The 21,257-nt window shown below is 42.8% G+C and overlaps 1 protein-coding gene across 1 annotated transcript; it reads right to left on the reverse strand.

Moving 5' to 3' along the window:
* Positions 1–508: 508 nt before the first annotated feature.
* On the reverse strand, positions 509–18,912 carry LOC110501725 (neuroligin-4, X-linked-like). The gene is made up of 9 exons (XM_021579473.3): positions 18,443–18,912; positions 14,793–15,438; positions 14,500–14,652; positions 12,009–12,194; positions 11,591–11,856; positions 4,831–4,992; positions 4,309–4,670; positions 4,033–4,179; positions 509–3,352 (listed from the first exon to the last, which is right to left on the reverse strand). Exons 2-9 carry the CDS (start codon positions 15,277–15,279, stop codon positions 2,533–2,535), a joined length of 2,583 nt encoding a protein of 860 aa, XP_021435148.2. The 5' UTR covers positions 15,280–15,438; positions 18,443–18,912; the 3' UTR covers positions 509–2,532.
* Positions 18,913–21,257: the final 2,345 nt, after the last annotated feature.

Consider the following 21,257-nt stretch of genomic DNA (forward strand, 5'->3'; position numbering starts at 1 on the left):
CTAAGCTGTCAATTATATGCATATTCTAGCATCTTGTCCAGACAAAATATCCCGTTTCTTACGGGAACGTTATTTTTCCAAAAATGAAAATATTGCCCCCTAGTCACTTTAGTCTCGGGGTTAGAAGTCAGCATTTCGGGTAAGGGGTCTAGGGTATGGGACTGAAATAAGGGTTCATAGACAGGTTGAGGTTAGGATGAGGGTCGAGGTTAGGATGCGGATCAGGGTTAGAGGTCAGGGTCAGAGGTTACAGGTTAGGGGTTAAGGCGTCCGCATGCTTCCAGAACAGTTCGGAAACAGTTTGTACATATATTATGACAACATTTTGCGATGTTTTTGTTTGTTTTGGACTTGGGGTACAGAGATGAGGTAGTCATTCAAAAATCATGTTAGGCACTATTATTGCACACAGAACTTATTATGTGACTTGTTAAGCAAATTTTCAATCTTGAACTTATTTATGCTTGCCATAACAAAGGGGTTGAATAGTTATTGACTCAAGACATTTCAGCTTTTCATTTTTAATTATTTTGTAAACATTTCTAAAAACATAATTCCACTTTGACATTATGGGGTATTATGTGTAGGCCAGTGACACAACATCTCAATTTAATCTATTTTAAATTCAGGCTGTAACACCAAAAAAATGGAAACAGTCAAGGGGTGTGAATTCTTTCTGAAGGCACTGTATATGAGAAGCATATAAATGGTAAAATACAGATATATTTTATTTAACAAAATGCAGCAGAAAGTTCTCATACAGCAAAGACTCCTTCCATCCGTTTACGCATAAACTGAAAATAATGATATAAAAAGACATCTTCTAATCTAGCCTATGGTAGCATTTCAAATAAGATTCCTGGTTTCAGATCCACTGTTTCAGCTTTCTTTAAATACAATACAGTATATGATATTATTTAGGTTACTTTTGTGGTTCAAAAAGCTCACAAATGCAGAATATGTGTCGGGACGGAATTCAATCGTAACATTTTAGACTTCAGCATGATTGAATTCCGGTTTCAGGTCAACTGATCAGTTAAGTTTCTGGGTTAGAAGTCAGCGTTTCGGGTAAGGGGTCTAGGGTATGGGACTGAAATAAGGGTTCATAGACAGGTTGAGGTTAGGATGAGGGTCGAGGTTAGGATGTGGATCAGGGTTAGAAGTCAGGGTCAGTGGTTACAGGTCAGGGGTTAAGGCGTCCGCATGCTTCCAGAACAGTTCAGAACAGTTTGTACATATATTATGACAACACTTTGCAATGTTTTTGTTTGTTTTGGACTTTGGCAAGGGTTTTTTCAACTGTTCAGGCACACTAAATGTTTTTCGCGAGGCAAGCCGAAGTCTACGCCCCCTCGTCGGAATTGTTCAATGAAGTGCCTGTTGTCATTCAACTCGAAACGACTCGTTCTGATGCAGATTTTTTCACTTGAGAAATACTGCACCATACATCTTAGTTAGATGTCAAATTGCGTGAATTAAATCTCCTTGACAAAAAACGTCAAAATTAATGAAAGATTTCTTGACTATTTCGGGGAAGTGGCTACGGCATCTCAAAATGGACAAACAGTACTATTGCCGCTTATTTTTCATTTTTCAAACAAAGGTATTTTAAGGGATTATGCGAGCACCCTCATTCGAACTAAAGCATGCTGACGCCTTTAGCCTAAGGACAAAGGTAAGGGACCATGACAGAGAGAGGGCCAAGGACAGACTCAGTTCCATGTCCAAGTACAAGTCTCGGATCAGAGAAGAGGGTGGGGATAGATATAATCAGGGTTAGGATTAGGGTCAGGGTTAAGATGTCAGAAGTAAGCGTAAAATGACATCTTGTTCTGAGGACCTATACATTTATAATCAACTCAAATTAAAGCCTTAAATAACATATTTTGATGCGATAAAACAGTAAAACCTTTAAATCTTACAATCTTTTCTCCATCATGTTTACAAGTTATTTACATATTTGAACAGACTGCTGGTTGGTAGATGTGACCTTTGGACTGTTGAAGTTGTTATTGTTGAACCCTTCAGAGGCCTTTGACCTAAAGGCCAGGAATAGAGTCTGAATCTTTCCCCGTCTGTCTGTTGTTCACACTGTCTGTCTGTTCCTATCCTTCAGACCACATCTATGGCCAGGCTGAGCACAGAGCTGCAGGGAACGTTGAGCCTCTGAAGGATTTCATTGCAATTGAAAAATTCTACATTCAAATTTCACTGGTTCTTCAAGTTTTTCCCAGAGTGGTTCAGTCAGTAGTCTGATCTGATCTGCACAACCCAGAAGCACCACTTCAGAGCAAGTCACACGGCAACCCAGACCATTTTTGATGCAGCTTATAGACAAGCATTGTTTGCATGATGTATTGGCAGCCATTTTGGATGTTCCCATTTATAATGTTCCATTTACTGATGCACATTACTCCCTCTCTCAGATTTCATCACTTCCACTCCCTCTGTGTTCTACACATGCAACACGGCAGACTGGATCGTTGTCTTAGTTGGACTGGAGAAACTGTCCTGCTCCATCTCTGTCTGTGGTTATACGCGTGTGGTGGAGTGTGTGTGTGTGTTGGGGTGTGTGTGCGTGTGCATATGGGGCAAGTGTGTGTTACTGTAAGGACTAAAGCCCTGCATGGGCTGCATCCCCACAACAGATCCAGGTGTCATGGGGGTCATGGGGGTGGCGGGGTGAGAGCCAGGGGTCATGGGCAGAGACCTGGGAGTCATCAGGGGCACATCGTCAGGGGAGCGTCTCAGGGTCAGGGTGTAGTCTGGTGGACAGGTCAGTCGCAGGGTATCCAGAGTGTTGTAGATGTCCTGTGTGTCCAGCGTGTCAAGAGCCTCCAGCGTGTGGTGTATGTTGTGTGTGTCGTGTATCTCCAGGGTGTTGTGTTGATGCAGGGCCTCAGCCTCCAGCTGCTTCAGAAGCCCCTCCCCCTGCAGCTGGTGTGTGATGTCAGCATTGATGATATCATGGCGTGGAGGTGGGCGTGGCGGCCTGCGATGTTCCATCTTGCGCTTGTCTTTCTTGTAGAGCAGAGCAGCGAAGGCCAGGATGTTGAGGAAGAGGAGTGAGGCTCCCACTGCGATGGTAACGCTCAGCTCAGTGGAGTAGTCCTCCATGACGGGGTGGGGGACCTGCAGCTCCTCCCCCTGCAGTGCCGGAGCCTGGGGCGTGGACGGGGGGTTGGGGTGGCGCGTGCTTCCCAAGCCCAGGCCTTTTGACAGCCGCTTGGTGTAGGAGTGAGGAGTTGTGTCCTGGGGAGGGCTGTGGGTTGCAGAGGACACGTACTGCAGCAACTCGTTGATGTTGTGGAGGTGGGGAACCAGCTGCAGCCAGAACGCTGTCTTGGTGGCTCTGGAGGTAGAGAAAAGTTTTTTGTTTTTGTTTTGCAGCAGAATCATCATCCATAAAAAGAAAAACTACATTTCACAAGGAATCTGACAAAATATACCCAATAGCATAAGATAACATCATACATTATAAATTATAGTTATTATACATTAAACAGATAGCAGGGGAAAGTGGCAAGTGCTGCTAGCATGAAGTGCTAATAGTGCAAAGTGGTTCATTATACATTATTCAACAAGATATGGCAGGAGCAAGAAAAGCAGGCAGGGAAACATCTACCTGTAGTGGTCTGTGATGATCTGATCTACCTGTAGTGTTTTGTGATTATCTGATCTATCTGTAGTGGTCTGTAATGGTCTGTGATGATCTGATCTACCCGTAGTGGTCTGTGATAATTTGATCTACCTGTAGTGGTCTGATCTACCTGTAGTGGTCTGTGATAATTTGATCTACCTGTAGTGGTCTGTGATGATCTGATCTACCTGTAGTGGTCTGTGATAATTTGATCTACCTGTAGTGGTCTGTGATGATCTGATATACCTGTAGTGGTCTGTAATGGTCTGTGGTGATCTGTGATGATCTGATCTACCTGTAGTGGTCTGTGATAATTTGATCTACCTGTAGTGGTCTGTGATTATTGTATCTACCTGTAGTGGTCTGTAATGGTCTGTGATTATCGTATCTACCTGTAGTGGTCTCTGACGCGTGGCTTCAGGCCGATGTGCAGGTAAAGCTGTTCCTTGGGGGTATACTTGGCCCAGGCCACCTCCTCAAAGCGGTTGGGTTTGGTGTGGATGAACTTGGTGTCCTGGGGCACTGGTTGGTTAGGATCTCTGAGACAGAGAAGAAAAACACAGTCAGGAAAAGTTATCTTAAAGGTTAATCATAGTTACTTTACCATTCATTAGAGGAAAGTAAGAGATGTTTCTTAGAGAAAGAGTTATACAAGACATTTATCTCACCCTGTCTTGGCGAAGTTGGTCCAGTATGTCATGACCACGGCGCTGAGCATCACGTCGTTTTTAGAGAAGTTACAGTTGAAGAGGTCCGTGGGTCCGATCAGCGGCAGACCGAACACATACGGCACCTCATCTCCATGGGCGGAGTCAGCCCAGGCGGGCGACACGTCACTCTGACAGTGGTGGTAGAAGGAGTAGAAGTATGTTGGCGATCCATACTGGGCGTGGAGGTCTGCTGTGGCCACCGCCGGCGCCACCCACTGGTGATCAGTGAACAGAGCGACTAGCGTCTTCCGCCGGGTTTCAGGGTTCTCCCGGTCGGCCCAGTCTGTGTACATGAACTTGATGCTCTCTCTCAACGTGTCCTACCGCAAGGATAAACAATACCTTGTCAATAAAGCACATGGGAGCATAGATGGATTGCAGTATGCAGAGTCTATTTTTACTTTTTGCTGAACATATTCTTTGCCCTCCAGCAACTGCATAGAAGCACTGGATGTGGATAGACATTTTCCTGCAGCCTACCTTCCCCTCCGGGTAGCCGTAGAGACTGTCCACGAAGTCTGACACGGCAAAGTCAAAATCGTCGCCGGAGACGCCATCCTCCCCATTGACCATCCCGTCAACGAACTTAAGCCCCTCCCCCTGGTTCACACCCAGCATGATGTCATAGTTGAGGAACTCCCCCTGTGTGTGAAGAACAGGGTTGTCAATAACAATATTATGCGCAACAGAACATTGTACTGTCTACACTTGGTTTGTTGTTTATATTCAAATATTTTCATTAAATCGATTTTAATCCGAACTAAAGTTTTGTTGCTAAGGATTCCACGATGCGGTTAGCCTTTACGGCTGGGACTGCAAGTTTGCGTGGATTCCGCGAATGCTAGCTGGCTGTACTACAGACACCTGTCGTTGTCGTGGGAAAGACTCATTGTTATCTTTTCGTAAAACAACTGGTTGCAGTAAAGAGCCAATCTGGATACTAAGGAGAACCTGAGGGAAATCAACGAGTACCAACAGCTTTACGCTATGGAGGAACAACATACTCCATCATGGTAAGATCCGACCACCTCACAAAATAACTTTAACCAGACAAAAAAAAGAAAAACAGATTAATCTACAGACACGGACGATTTACCATTGAGGTAGAGGCTAGTGCTCTGGCTGGAATCCATGCAACACTGGAAAAGTTGTGTGAGGAGGTAGCAGGTCTGAGGGGGAGTTTGGACTTCAGCCAGAGTGAAATTCTCACGCTCCAAAGAGAAAAAAAAGACACTCACAGCCAAGGTAAAAATCCAGGATTCCGACATAGATTGTATACTCAGGAAAAACAGGGTGATGAAGGAGTCACTAGTAGACATACAAAGTAGTAGCATGCAATAATCCAGGCGCGATCAGAACATTCATGCAATCCGACTTGAAACTTCCTACAGAGACTGTAAACAAGGTGGCTTTCCACCGAGTACACAGACTTGGAGCTCAGAGCGACAAGACCAAGGGTCCCCAACTGATCATTTGAACACTACCTACAAAAGGAGCTGCTCAAAAGCAGGGGAAGGAAGCTTAAAGGGACCAAATTCGGTCTCAGTGACCAATTTCCAAGGGAGATAAACGAACGTCGTAAGAGACTGTATCCGTTACAAAGACAACAAAGGGAGAAGGGTAAGCGTGCCTTTATCATTGTGGACAAACTCTTTATAGATGTACAGCTATTCTGAGACAGCTCCATAACACAGTGGCTGTACTAAATTCTATAGGGACTTCAGGTTACAAAAAAAGAAGGTCAGTTAAGAACAAATTCTTATTTTCAATGACAGCCTAGGAACAGTGGGTTAACTGCCTGTTCAGAATGACAGATTTGTACCTTGTCAGCTCGGGGATTTGAACTTGCAACCTTTCGGTTACTAGTCCAACGCTTTACATTTTTTATGTATTTGTTTACAACAAGCAAGGGGAAGATATCAGAATAGGGGCATTGGAGAATAATAACATATTGTACGGAACACATTTGTACTGTAGTGAAGCCGTCTCTAGAGTAATGCAAGGTCTTTTTCATCACGTGAAACGTCAATTGCTATGGAAATGCTAGGATGTGTTTTTCAATTATGTTAAAGATAATTATGATGCAACTATGATGGTGATACGATATGGATTACAATTATCATCATGAATATTAAGGTTCTACGCACTACATGTTACACACATAGACACTCAACCATGCAAATTGAGAGAGTTATTATTTAGTTGGACATCACACATTATAGTCTTACACTTATACAGACATCGTACACACTCTCCCTATATCACATCCAATATCATACACATCAGATTCAGATTTGCTACACACATAATATCTTGTCACAATTTTCTAACATCTGTGGCATTGGCTCACAGGCAAACAGGCAAGGGAATAAAACAAATATTGCTAGAACCTATTTCTTGAATTCTAAATATCAGACATTTGAAAGCTCTAGTTTTGACCTTCATACCTCTGATGGAAGTAACTTTACAAGCACTAATTATGGTCAATTTAGACTGAGAATAGTATCTAGTCATGGTAAGGGGTGAAATAAGTATAGTCAGTTATAATTGTAACAGTTTAGCAGATTACATGGCTAAAAGAAAAGGAATATAACATATACTGTTTACAGGAAACTCACTCTACATCCTTAGATGAAGTTGCATGGAAAAAGGAATGGGGTGGTGAAATAATTTTCTGTCATGAACAAAGGAACTCAAAAGGTGTGATGATATTAATTAACAAAAATTTCGATCTGAATGTGCAAATAGTCAGGAATGATTCACAAGTGGATGAAAAAGAGATTTGGCTTAATCTATATGATCCAAACCAGGATGATTCACACTTCTTCGAAAACATTTATACCAATTTATTGAACTTACAGACAACAAATGATCTAATCTTTATGGTAGGAGACTATAACACAGTGTTAAGTACCTCAATGGACCGTAAAGGTAATCACTCTACAAACTATCATCACAGGGCCTTTAAGGAAATCGCAAATATTATGGAAACATTAGAAATAGTGGATATTTGGAGACTAAAAAAACCAGACCTAGTGAGATATACGTGGAGGAGACTTAATCAAGCTAGTCGTCTGGACTACTTTCTTGTCTCTTTCTCTCTTGCATCAAAGGTTAAAATAGTTTTAATAGGAGACAGAATGCAATCGGATCATCATCTAATTGGCATTCACATAACTCTTATAGATTCTCAACGTGGACGGGGATATTGGAAATTTCATCAAAGTTTACTGGAGAACAACTTATTTTTAACTAAGACAAAATAATTTATATATTATATAATATAGGTTCAGCAAATCCCCTTATTGTTTGGGATACCTTTAAATGTACCTTCAGGGGTCATTCAATTCAATATTCATCAATAATAAAAAAGCAGTTTCTGGCTAAAGAGACAAGACTTACAAGGGAAATCCATGAACTAATAGTACAGGTAGATTGCAATAAAAACGATACTACAGAGATACAAAATAAAGACAGAGTCATCTATGATTCTCCTAATGATATTTTACAAGAGGAAGCTATTTATTTTAGGCAGATGTTCTCTTTTCCGTCTCATCCTTTCCCACTGAATGAAGATTATGGTAAGGAATTCTTCCCAAATAATATAAAAAATTGAAAATTAACAAATGTACAGAAAGATTAGTGAGAAGACCAAATTACAGAGAAATAACTTTTTGAGGCTATTAAATCCTTTCAGTCTGGAAAAACCCCAGGGCTTGATGGCATACCGGTAGAGGTGTATCAAGTATTTTTTTATATACTAAAAGCTCCATTGTTAGATTGTTTTAACTACTCCTATAGAAATGGTAGTCTGTCAGGTACTCAGCAGGAAGGTCTGATTTCTCTATTATTAAAACAAGACCCAGATGGCAGATATGGGTCTTTTCCAGTCTAATCTAAAAAACTGGAGGCCCCTAACACTTCAATGTTGTAATGCAAAACTACTAGCAAAATGCATAGCACTCAGAATTAAAAACGGTTTTAACAGGTATTGTTCATCCTGATCAGACAGGTTTTTTACATGGACGATACATTGACGATAATATACAACAACTACTAGAAATAATAGAACATCATGAAACATATAAGAAGCCAGGAATGGTATTTATAGCGGATTTTGAAAAGGCATTTGATAAAGTAGGACTGGATTTTATTTTTAACGGCTACTTCTCAGAGAGTTTTGAATTGTCAAGAGGAGTTAAACAAGGATGTCCGCTGTCACCATATCTATTCGTTGTGGCCATCGAAATGCTAGCTATTAAAAGCAGATCTAATAACAACATTAGAGGATTCGAAATCCAAGGCTTGAAAACAAAGGTGTTCATGTATGCTGATGACTCAAGTTTTATATTAAGTCTGCAAGCTAGATCCCTGCAATGTCTCATTGAAGATAACTTTTCTGTACTCTCTGGACTAAAACCTAATTATGACAAGTGTGCAATATTACGTATTGGATCCTTAAAAAATATAACTTTTACATTACCCTGCAGTTTACCTATAAAATGGCCTGATGGTGAAGTAGACATACTCAGTATTCATATCACAAAATATATAAATAAGCTCTCCACAATGAATTTCAATAGAAAACTTGTAAAAAAATAGACAAGCTCCTGCAACCATGGAGAGGTATGTCTATTTATGGAAAAATTGCCCTGATTAACTCCATAGTCATATCTCAGTTTACTCACTTACTTATAGGCGCTGCCTACTCCTGAAGATTTGTTTTTCAAATCATATGAGCGAAAACTATTTTGCTTTATCTGGGATGCTAAACCAGATAAAATATAACGTGCCTATCTATATAATGAATATGAATTGGGTGGGTTGAGATGATAAAATATAAAAGCTGTCACGCCCTGACCATAGAGAGCTTTTTATTCTCTATGTTGGTTAGGTCAGGGTGTGACTAGGGTGGGTTATCTAGGTTATTATATATCTATGTTGGCATGGTATGGTTCCCAATCAGAGGCAGCTGTTTAGCTTTGTCTCTGATTGGGGATCATATTTAGGCAGCCATTTCCCCATTGTGCTTTGTGGGATCTGGTCTATGTATAGTTAGTTGCCTGTGAGCACTACATTAGCTTCACGTTTCGTTTTTGCGCTTTACTGTTTTCTGTGTGTTTCACTTCTAATAAAAGATAATGGAACCATACCACGCTGCATTTTGGTCCGATTCATACAACAACGATCGTGACAAAAGCACTAAACCTCTCTCTAAAAGCTTCACTCAAAAGTTAATTCATTCAAAAGTTTTATTTGAACCCTAAATGGTTCTCAAGTAGATTAATAAGAAAAGCTCATCCATTGCTAAAAAAAATGCCTTTTTGCCTTTGTGCAGATTGCCATGTCTCATTTTCTATTAATTGAAAATAATACTTTTTTCAAAGTATCTCTCTTTTTCAAACAATCATTGCAGAGCTGGCTACAATTTCAATTTCATCCCCCTGAAAAGATAGAACAAATATTATGGCTGAACTCGAATGTGCTGGTTCATAAAATACCTGTATTTATGGGAAAGATATTTGAAAAGGGTATTTTGTTCTTAAATGATATTGTAAATTGGAATGGTAGAGTTATGTCCTTAAATCAAAATGCATATTAATTACTTAAAAATCATATAATGTGATTTTCTGGATTTTTGTTTTAGATTCCGTCTCTCACAGTTGAAGTGTACCTATGATAAAAAATGACAGACCTCTACATGCTTTGTAAGTAGGAAAACCTGCAAAATCAGCAGTGTATCAAATACTTGTTCTCCCCACTATATGTATAAAATGCATCCTTAACCCTCATCTCAGAACCCAAAATGAAATCTTGCCAAAACGAATAAACCATATAACTTGTAATACATGTATAATCTACACGGAGTAATATACAAAACATTACAAACAACTTCTCTTTACAAGACATAGACTGACCAGGTGAATCCAGGTGACAGCTATGATCCCTTATTGATCTCACTTAAATCCACTTCAATCAGTGAATATGTGTATGAGTGCCATTCAAAGGGGGAATGGGCAAGACAAAAGATGCCTTTGAAAAGGGTATGGTAGTAGGTGCCAGGCGCACCGGTTTGTGTCAAGAACTGCAACTGCTCAACAGTTTCCTGTGTGTATCAAGATGCAACTCAGTATTAGGAAGGTGTTCTTAACTTCTTGGATATAGGGGGCGCTATTTTAATTTTTGGATGAAAAACGTTCCCGTTTTAAACAAGATATTTTGTCACGAAAAGATGCTCGACTATGCATTTAATTGACAGCTTTGGAAAGAAAACACTCTGACGTTTCCAAAACTGCAAAGATATTGTCTGTGAGTGCCACAGAACTGATGCTACAGGCGAAACCAAGATGAAATTTCAAACAGGAAGTGCCCCAGATTTTGAAGGCGCTGTGTTCCAATGACTCCTTATATGGCTGTGAATGGGCAACGAATGAGCTTAGACTTTCTGTCGTTTCCCCAAGGTGTCTGCAGCATTGTGACGTATTTGTAGGCATATCATTGGAAGATTGACCATAAGACACTACATTTACCAGGTGGTTGCTTGGTGTCCTCCGTCGCAATTATTGTGTAATCTCCAGCTGCAGTACTTTTCCGTTTGCTACTGAGGAGAAACCCAACTGCCACGAATGATTTATCATCGAATAGATATGTGAAAAACACCTTGAGGATTGATTCTAAACAACGTTTGCCATGTTTGTCGATATTATGGAGTTAATTTGGAAAAAAGTTCGGCGTTGTAGTGACTGAATTTTCTGGTTTTTTTCTTAGCCAAACGTGATGAACAAAACGGAGCGATTTCTCCTACACAAATAATATTTTTGGAAAAAATGAACATTTGCTATCTAACTGAGAGTCTCCTCATTGAAAACATCCAAAGTTCTTCAAAGGTAAATGATTTTATTTGAATGCTTTTCTTGTTTTTGTGAAAATGTTGCCTGCTGAATGCTAGGCTTAATGCTATGCTAGGCTATCAATACTCTTACACAAATGCTTGTGTAGCTATGGTTGAAAAGCATATTTTGAAAATCTGAGATGACAGTGTTGTTAACAAAAGGCTAAGCTTGTGAGTGAATATATTTCTTTCATTTCATTTGCGATTTTCATGAATAGTTAACGTTGCGTTATGGTAATGAGCTTGAGGCTATGATTACGCTCCCGGATACGGGATTGCTCGACGCTAGAGGTTAATGTTTGGTATACACAGTGTATATAAACCATAGAGTGTTTTATATTTTCTCACCTGCTCCATGAGTATCTGGGGGTCATCAGGGATGACATCACCGTCGATGACAGGTCCGAAGGCGGTGTGGTATTTAGCTGGGGTGATGTTCTGTTCCAGCAGCTCCTGGTAGGTCTTCCCCTGCAGACAGACGATTAGCTCTGATGAGTCCTCCAGGCTGCAGCCCACCTTGTCCCCCAGCAGATTTGCATACTTCCCTGGCTGGTAGTTGACCGCCCAGCTGGACAGGGCTGTCCCACTCTGGATGATCGCCTTCTGGAACAGATCTGATACACAGCATGCTGACAGAGGTTAGAGTTCAGAGGTTATAGGTCAGGAATTGGAGGTGACTCTTTGAGAAGTGTGACCAGGCTGACAGAAGTTAAGAGGTCAAGGGTAAGGGTTCAGAGGTTTGGTTCAGGGGTAAGAGGTTACTTACCCTCAGAGTAGTGGGACAGAGTAAGCAGGCTGACACAGGAGGCTCCAGCCCCAGAGCCAAACACAGTGACTCTGTCTGGGTCTCCGCTGAATGCAGCAATGTTCTCCTTCACCCAGCGCAGAGCCTGGATCTGGTCCAACAGACCATAGTTGCCTTTAGCTGCCTGGTCACCCGTACTGAGGAAACCTGAAGAAATAACACATAAAAATACACAAAAATATAAAAGGAAAGTCTAGTAAATACCAAAAGTAAAATTATATTTAAAAATAACACATCAAACAGGAATATCATATTTAAAAATAATTTTCATCAATGATATGAACAGCAGGATGTAAATATGGGCTAGGAACTAAAGGGAAAGACAAGGTTTTATTCCTTACAATTCGGGGACTACATGTAGTCGGCTCACTAGGAATTGGCTACTGCGGCAGATACTTATAAATCTCTCATTAATGATTTTAATAAATCAATAATAACAAGTATTACAGTATGCTGTTACAACCTAAGCCTAATGCTAACCCAGTATGTGGCTGCAGTTGTGAAGCCTTACTGTAGACAATATTCATTGTCTTAACACAAGAAAAAACTTGGTGAGATTGACAGACATGTTTTGCAGTGTAGCCAAACCCTGAGGACTCAGTGACTAATGATGTCATGTGACCGTGGCTCACCACCCTCAGTCAGACCTGGGGTAGACCTGGGACACCAGAACATCTGCGTGTCACTGAACACATGCACAGACGCAAAATGAGTGTGTCACTAATTCACACACCACACTAGGGACATGAGTGTGTCACTAACAGACATATGCATGATGAGCTGGAGAGTGTGGGTGTCACTGAGGGCTGTGCCACAAAATACATGTGACCTTAAATGATCATGTAAAATCACTTCAACCCTCCTCTCCCCACCTTCCTCTTCCCCTTTCCTCCTCCTCCCCTCCCCCTTTTCCTCCTCCTCCACTCCCATCTTTTCATCCTCCTCCTCTTTTCCTCCTCCTCCCCTCCCCCTCTTTCCTCCTCCTCCACTCCCCTCTTTTCCTCCTCCTCCCATCCCCTTTTCCTCCTCCCCTCCCCTCTTTTCCTCATCCTCCACTCCCCTCTTTTCCTCCGCCCCTCTTTTCCTCCTCCTCCCCTCCCCTCTTTTCCTCCTCCGCCCCTCTTTTCCTCCTCCTCCCCTCTTTTCCTCCTCGTCCACTCCCCTCTTTTCCTCCTCGTCCACTCCCCTCTTTTCCTCCTCCTCCACTCCCCTCTTTTCCTCCTCCTCCCCTCTTTTCCTCATCCTCCCCTCCCCTCTTTTCATCCTCCGCCCCTCTTTTCCTCCTCCTCCCCTCTTTTCCTCCTCGTCCACTCCCCTCTTTTCCTCCTCCTCCACTCCCCTCTTTTCCTCCTCCTCCCCTCTTTTCCTCATCCTCCCCTCCCCTCTTTCCCTCCTCCTCCCCTCTTTTCCTCATCCTTCCCTCCCCTCTTTTCCTCCTCCTCCACTCCCCTCTTTTCCTTCTCCTCCCCTCCCCCTCTTTTCCTCCGCCCCTCTGCGCAGAAATGCAAATGCTTTCCGTTTGAGTTATGTTTGGTTTTATTTTCATCCACTCCCCTCTTTTCCTCCTCCTCCCCTCCCCCTCTTTTCCTCCACCCCTCTTTTCCTCCTCCTCCCCTCCCCTCTTTTCCTCCTCCGCTCCTCTTTTCCTCCTCCTCCTCCCCTTCTTTTCCTCCTCCTCCACTCCCCTCTTTTCCTCCTCCTCCCCTCCCCCTCTTTTCCTCCACCCCTCTTTTCCTCCTCCTCCCCTCCCCTCTTTTCCTCCTCCGCTCCTCTTTTCCTCCTCCTCCCCCGCTTTTCCTCCTCCCCCCTCCCCCTCTTTTCCTCCGCCCCTCTTTTCCTCCTCCTCCCCTCCCCTCTTTTCCTCCTCCGCCACTCTTTTCCTCCCCCGCCCCTCTTTTCCTCCTCCGCCACTCTTTTCCTCCCCGCCACTCTTTTCCTCCTCCTCCCGCTCTTTTCCTCCCCCCTCCCCTCTTTTCCTCCGCCCCTCTTTTCCTCCTCCTCCACTCCCTCACTACCTCTTTCAGTTTATACTTTCCTCTCCACTCCTCTCTCCCCCTTCCCTCACCCTCTCTCCCATTCCCTTCACCTTCTTGCCTCTCACCCTGCCTCTCTTCTCTCTCTCCTCTACTCTCTCACCCCTACTTCTCCTCTCTCATCCTTCTCTCAGAAACTTAATTGAACTCCACCTACTGTGAGCCATAAACACAGAGCTGATGGCTCCCCTCTAACCAGGCGTACACACACACACACACACACACACACACAAGAGATGAATCTGGCTGTGTACAGGCTGCTAGCTTTCCAGTGTTAAAACAGAAATGTGACATTTCAACCAGTGAGAGAGTAACAGAAAGGTGATTAGGCAGAATTTAACGATGATGATGATGATGACAACGACGTGATGATGGTGATGATGACGACAATGATGATGATGATGATGAAAGTGACTAACCCAGTACTCCCAGTCTGTAGTTGATTGTGATGACGATGACATTTCCATAGCTAGCCAGGACACTGCCGTCCATCATGCTGCCGCTCCCCTCTGAGTAGGAACCTCCGTGGACATACACCATCACCGGCCGCAGACCGCCCTCATCATGGATGTCTGGAAACACACACACAAGCCATATTTTCAGAGCGCTAAACAGCTCTTGCAGATAGCAAAGAAACATGTGGGTGCATGCATAATATAATTTCAGGTAGATGCAGTGCATTGGTGTGTGTGTGTTTGTACATACTACATACCTTCCTCAGTAGGGACGTATATATTGAGGTAGAGACAGTCTTCACTCTGCTGTGCCAGGTATGCGCTGGCTATGTCCAGGTTGGCAGAGTACCAGAGAGGTAACATCTCTGTCAGCAAGCTGTGTTCCTCTACAGGCTGGGGGCAGACGGGGGAGAACTGGGTGGCGTTTCTCACCCCCGGCCAGGACAGGGAGGGCTCAGGGGGCTGGAAGCGTCTCTCCCCGGTGGGGGGGCGGGCGTAGGGGACCCCAAGGTACTGGACCACAGGGCCCAGCAGGTCAGAGGGCATGGGGGTCAACTGACCCCTCAGTCTGCCCTGGGACGTGGTGATGACTGACTGGCTAGCAGCAGGGGGGAGGGACAGGATAAGGGAGAGGAGAGGGGGGAGGATGCCCCTCAGTTTGGACAGGGACAGGAGCATGGAGAGGACACACAGTAGAGAGGAGGGGAGAAAGAGGAGAGGGATGGGGGGAGTCGGGGGAGACATGTGGGAGGGACGGTGGGAGCGTTGGTGTTTGGTTTAGATCAGGACTCCGACTGTGAGTCTAGCACACACTCAAACAGCGATGGTCTCAGAATATGTCTTTCTCCTCCCTGGGTCAGCCACTCACCTCCCAGTTCTCTTCGCACAGTCACACTGCTCTGCCTGGAGGGAGAGAGATAGAGACAGACAAAGATGGAAAGACAAACCTTGAATTACAGTGGGGCAAAAAAGTATTTAGTCAGCCACCAATTGTGCAAGTTCTCCCACTTAAAAAGATGAGAGAGGCCTGTAATTTCCATCATAGGTACACTTCAACTATGACAGACAAAATGAGAAAAAAAATCCAGAAAATCACATTGTACGATTTTTTATGAATTTATTTAAAAGGGAGAACTTGCACAATTGGTGGCTGACCAAATACTTTTTTGCCCCACTGAATATATAAAGTTGAAGTTGGAAGTTTACATACACCTTAGCAAAATACATTATACTCAGTTTTTCACAATTCTTGACATTTAATCCTAGTAAAAATTCCCTGTCTTAGGTCAGTTAGGATCACCACTTTATTTTAAGAATGTGAAATGTCAAAGTAATAGTAGAGAGAATGATTTATTTCAGCTTTTATTTCTTTCCTCACATTACCAGTTGGTCAGAAGTTTACATACACTCAATTACTATTTGGTAGCATTGCCTTTAAATTGTTTAACTTGGGTCAAACGTTTGGGTAGCCTTCCACAAGCTTCCCACAATAAGTTGGGTGAATTTTCGCCCAATCCTCCTGACAGAGCTGGTGTAACTGAGTCAGGTTTGTAGGCCTCCTTGCTAATTTCTGCCCACAAATTTTCTATAGGATAGAGGTTAGGGCTTTGTGATGGCCACTCCAATACCTTGACTTTGTTGTTCTTAAGCCATTTTGCCATAACTTTGGAAGTATGCTTGGGGTCATTGTCCATTTGGAAGACCCATTTGCGACCAATCTTTAACTCCCTGACTGAGGTCTTGAGATGTTGCTTCGATATAGCCACAGAATTTTCCATCCTCACGATGCCATCTATTTTGTGAAGTGCACCAGTCCCTTCAGCAGCAAAACACCCCCACAACAGGATGCTGCCATCCTCCGTGCTTCACGGTTGGGATGGTGTTCTTCGGCTTGCAAGCTTCCTCTTTTTTCCTCCAAACATAAAGATGGTCACTATGGCCAAACAGTTCTATTTTTGTTTCATCAGACCAGAGGACATTTCTCCAAAAAGTACGATCTTTGTCCCCATGTGCAGCTGCAAACTGTAGTCTGGCTTTTTTATGGAGGTTTTGAATCAGTGGCTTCTTCCTTGCTGAGCGGCCTTTCAGGTTATGTCGATATAGGACTTTTACTGTGGATATAGATACCTTTGTACCGTTTCGTCCAGCGTCTTCACACGTTCCTTTGCTGTTGTTCTGGGATTGATTTGCACTTTTCTCACCAAAGTACATTCATCTCTAGGAGACAGAACACATCTCCTTCCTGAGCGGTATGACAGCTGCGTGGTCCCATGGTGTTTATTCTTGCATATTATTGTTTGTACAGATGAACATGGTACCTTCAGGCATTTGGAAAATTCTCCCAAGGATGGACCAGATTTGTGGAGGTCTACAATTATTTTCCTGCGGTCTTGGCTTATTTCTTTTGATTTTCCCATGATGTCAAGCAAAGAGGCACTGAGTTTGAAGGTAGGCCTTGAAATACATCCACAGGTATACCTCTAATTGACTCGAATTATGTCAATTAGCCTATCAGAAGCTTCTAAAGCCATCACATCATTTTCTGGAATTTCCCAAGCTGTTTAAAGGCATAGTCAACGTAGTGTATGTAAACTTTTGACCCACTGTAATTGTGATACAGTGAATTATAAGTGAAATAATTTGTCTGTAAACAATTGTTGGAAAAATGACTTGTGTCATGCACAAAGTAGGTGTCCTAACTGACTTGACAAAACTATAGTTTGTTAACAAGACATTTGTGGAGTGGTTGAAAAATGAGTTTTAACGACTCCAACCTAAGTGTATGTAAACTTCCGACTTCAACTGTACATTGAGACTCCTCTTAGCATGTGGGCTGAACTGGGCAAATTCCCTCTTCTACTGCCAGTTGAAAAAAAATGCATGCACGTTTTGACAAAGCCCATAGTGCAAATAAAGGCAGACTTTAAAGTATAGATATGAAGACCTAATTAAAAAAACATCATTGGCCAGAGAGAACAAGTTGTACAACCTTTCAGGGTGCAGAATGATAGAAACTGAGAGATATGCTCTCCTCTCATGCCCCAACTACAAAGTAAATGAGAGTAATCTTGGTAGCATTTTACATTGGACTACAGGCTACAGCACAGAATAAACTGGTAATAACATGGCAATAGCATGGTGTAATTACGTTATTGTTTCAGAGGAATAATCTTTTCTGCCTATATTCAAAATCAACATGCCAACAATCTTAAAGCTGGCAGCATAGTATGTGACAACAACCTGTCATAAATTAAGGTGGGAAAAACAGATACAAAATACCCCAATGTTACTCCTTAGCTATTTCCTCATTGTAATTATTGGTTTCTAAATGATTGGTTTCTAAACCCCCCCACTCCAATGTTTAGGACAAGTAATTTTTCTTATTGTATTGATATTGTATTGGTCTTTCCATTCATGACAAAACATGTCATTTGAATGGAATATATATATTTTTTTTTTGGGAGGGGGGGGGGGGGGGGTAAATATTTGTATACAACAAATAACATCTAAATGTATCTCTTAGCTGTGACTGGTAGGCCTACTGCAGCTGCAACGTCCTATGTCTGGGCCTATATCAGCTGCATATGGCTGTATATTTTAATCAGAGCCCATTCCTCTCCATTCGCTGCAGTGACACCCCCCAGGTGCTACAGTGGCCATGACACAGGTTGTGCAGCTTAGATCATGACGCTTTGACTCCGGACATATCTAAAGAAAGCAACCTTATCCATCTGCTATCCAGCTATATTATCTATCTACAGCCTATAGTGAAATACATTTTATAGCGGGTTTTAGTCACAACATTTTCACTGTGAAGCGCAACATCCGATGAATAGTAATGAGTGTTACAGCCTACAGGACACCAAACACACACACACAGAAGAACAGGGTGATAAATGAGACTCACCGATACACACGTCATAGCTCCATTGGTCTGTTCATGTGGCTGCTGCGGTAAAAAAAAAAAAATGTCAGCTGGCAGAGCATTTCATCTTTCACCGCGAAGAAAAGACAAGAAGGAGAGAGAGAACAGGAGAGCGGTGAGAGAAATCCCGGGACCGTGTGTCACTGGGCTGCAGAGCCTCGTGCGCCAGCGACGTGCCTGGGGTATATTCCGCCGTGAGCTCCGGGGAATAGCCTATGTATTTATTGTCCGAACCCCACAACTGAATACGGTACTAGACGTGGTTATTGTTAATGAATAACAAAAACACGATGTTCACATCTCCCTCTCCCTTCCCCTCTCTGTCTTTCTTTCTCTGTCTCTCCCTCTCAAAAGATGCTAATGGAAAGTGTTGAATTGAGCCTGCAGCCAATAGATTCCTGCACCCTCATCAGCTTGGACACACACACAAACACACACTTACGGGACAGGCTATCAGTAATCACAGCACAGCTCATCTTAGCTTCTGGATCCAAGTTGGGAGAACTGTGTCTCAGGCAAGATGGAACATAAATGGGATGTGATAACTTCATAATAGCTTTCTTCTATTTGATACAAAAAGGATAAAGCAGCCTTCGCCAAAACCACACATTTTCTCGATAGCACCACCATGGTAAAATACATACTGTATGAATGTTGTTTTTTAAATCACACAAACAGCTTCATGACAAACAACCTTAAAAAAACAATCAAATGACTGAGTCACAAGATAACATCACATTAGTGTGTTCTGTCTCCACCTATGTCTGTGTTCTTTCCTGGGGCCATTCCAGCTGGACTGTGTGACACATGACTCACCCAATTACCTCAAATCCTTAGCCCTCAATGTCAGCTCAGTTTAACCCTAACTGTACCAATGATGCCACGCAACAAAGACGATTCTGCCTTTGCCACCCCAAAGTGGATATGTGAAATGGCCCGTGAAGGTGTTTTCGGGTCCATAAAGTTGGACCTGGAACCGAGGACAAACAGAACCAGACCAGAATGGACCTGATCATTTAAGAAAAGGGGGGACCCAGACCCGAACGGACCAGAGAACAATCAGACCCAGACACGACAACATCCAGACCGATTGGACCTGAGTGACCAAACAATGTGTGTCAGCCAAGTTGCTCTTCTGGTTAACGAATAGGTCCTAGATCCCTGCTGTTTGTTGTTTTCAATCTTCATTGTGACCTGCCCTGTCTGGAACTGCGAGTAGTAACAGCGTAACCTACGTTGCTAGCTACCATAACAAAGACCAAAGCCAGCGGGAGTACCATTGAGGACAGTGGTGTCTGTCACGGATTCCTCCGGTACTGCTGCTCATTCCGTGCATCATGTCCGGAGGTCTATGGCTATATAGGCTCTCTGAAACTGGCCCGTCCGACGCAACTTCGGCAGCTGCAACTGGCACGTCCGACGCCGCTGCAACTGGCCTGTCCGAAGTCGACATAACTTCGGCAGCTGCAACTGGTCCATCTGACGACAACACAACTTCGACAGCTGCAACTGGCCCTGACCGACCCGTACCACGTCCTTGTGGTCGTCCTCAAGGCCATTGTCGTCCCGCTGCTGGTGTTGTGCACTTGTTCACCTGTATTGTTATTACGGGTTTTATCCCGTGTTTTTTCATCCCTCGCTCTTTTGTTTGGGTTACATCCCTGTGTTTTTATATACGTGTTTTTTGGGGGGGCATTGTCCCGTGCCTTTTCATGACATGTTGTATTTTTGGGAGGACTATTAAAACCTGTTTGGGCTAGGGGGCAGCATTTTCACTTTTGGATGAAAAGCGTGCGAGTAAACTGCCTCCTACTCAGTCCCAGATGCTAATGAATGTTATTAGAAGTATTGGATAGAAAACACTCTGAAGTTTCTAAAACTATTTGAATGATGTCTGTGAGTATAACAGAACTCATATGGCAGGCAAAACCCTGAGAAAAAATCCAAACAGGATGTGGGAAATCTGAGGTTTGTAGTTTTTCAACTCATCCCCTATTGAAGATACAGTGGGATATTGGTTATGTTGCACTTCCTAAGGCTTCCACTAGATGTCAACCGTCTTTAGAATGTTGTTTGCTTCTACTATGAAGGGGGGCTGAATGAGAGGGGAATGAGTCAGAGGTATGCCAGCAGTCACGAGCATTCACATGAGAGGTAGCTTCCGTTAAATTGCTTTTCTATAGACAATGGAATTCTCCGGTTGGAACATTATTGAACATTTATGATAAAAACATCCTAAAGATTGATTCTATACATCGTTTGATATGTTTCTACGACCAGTAATATAACCTTTTGGAATTTTCGTCCGACCTTTCCGCTGGAAGTTGCACGCACGTTTCGATTTGTTTACCAAACGCCCTAACAAAAGGAGGTATATGGACATAAATTATGAACTTTCTCGAACAAATCAAACATTTATTGTGGAACTGGGATTCCTGGGAGTGCATTCTGATGAAGATCATCAAAGGTAAGTGAATATTTATAATGCTATTTCTGACTAATGTTGACTGCGCAACATGGCGGATATTTCTTTTGGCTGATTTGGGCTCTGAGTTCCATACTCAGATTATTGCATGGTATGCTTTTTCCTTAGAGTTGTTTTGTAATCTGACACAGCGGTTGCATTAAGGAGAGGTTTATCTAAAGTTCCATGCATAACAGTTGTATTTTCATCAACATTTATAATGAGTATTTCTGTAAATTGATGTGGCTCTCTGCAAAATCACAGCATGTTTTGGAACTACTGAACATAACACGCCAATGTAAAATGAGATTTTTGGATATAAATATACACTTT

The sequence above is a fragment of the Oncorhynchus mykiss genome, chromosome 22 (assembly GCF_057628025.1).
Source record: "Oncorhynchus mykiss isolate SJ-2025 chromosome 22, ASM5762802v1, whole genome shotgun sequence".
Taxonomy (NCBI): Eukaryota; Metazoa; Chordata; class Actinopteri; order Salmoniformes; family Salmonidae; genus Oncorhynchus; species Oncorhynchus mykiss.

What these genes read in the sequence shown, in the direction of transcription:
- LOC110501725 (XM_021579473.3), bottom strand. Translation starts at nt 15,279, where the DNA reads ATGTCTCCCCCGACTCCCCCCATCCCTCTCCTCTTTCTCCCCTCCTCT. An exon ending in ATACGTCCCTACTGAGGAAG is followed by an intron (nt 14,653 to 14,792) that starts GTATGTAGTATG and finishes GTGTGTTTCCAG; the next exon opens with ACATCCATGATGAGGGCGGT. An exon ending in ACGGCTACCCGGAGGGGAAG is followed by an intron (nt 4,671 to 4,830) that starts GTAGGCTGCAGG and finishes TCCTTGCGGTAG; the next exon opens with GACACGTTGAGAGAGAGCAT.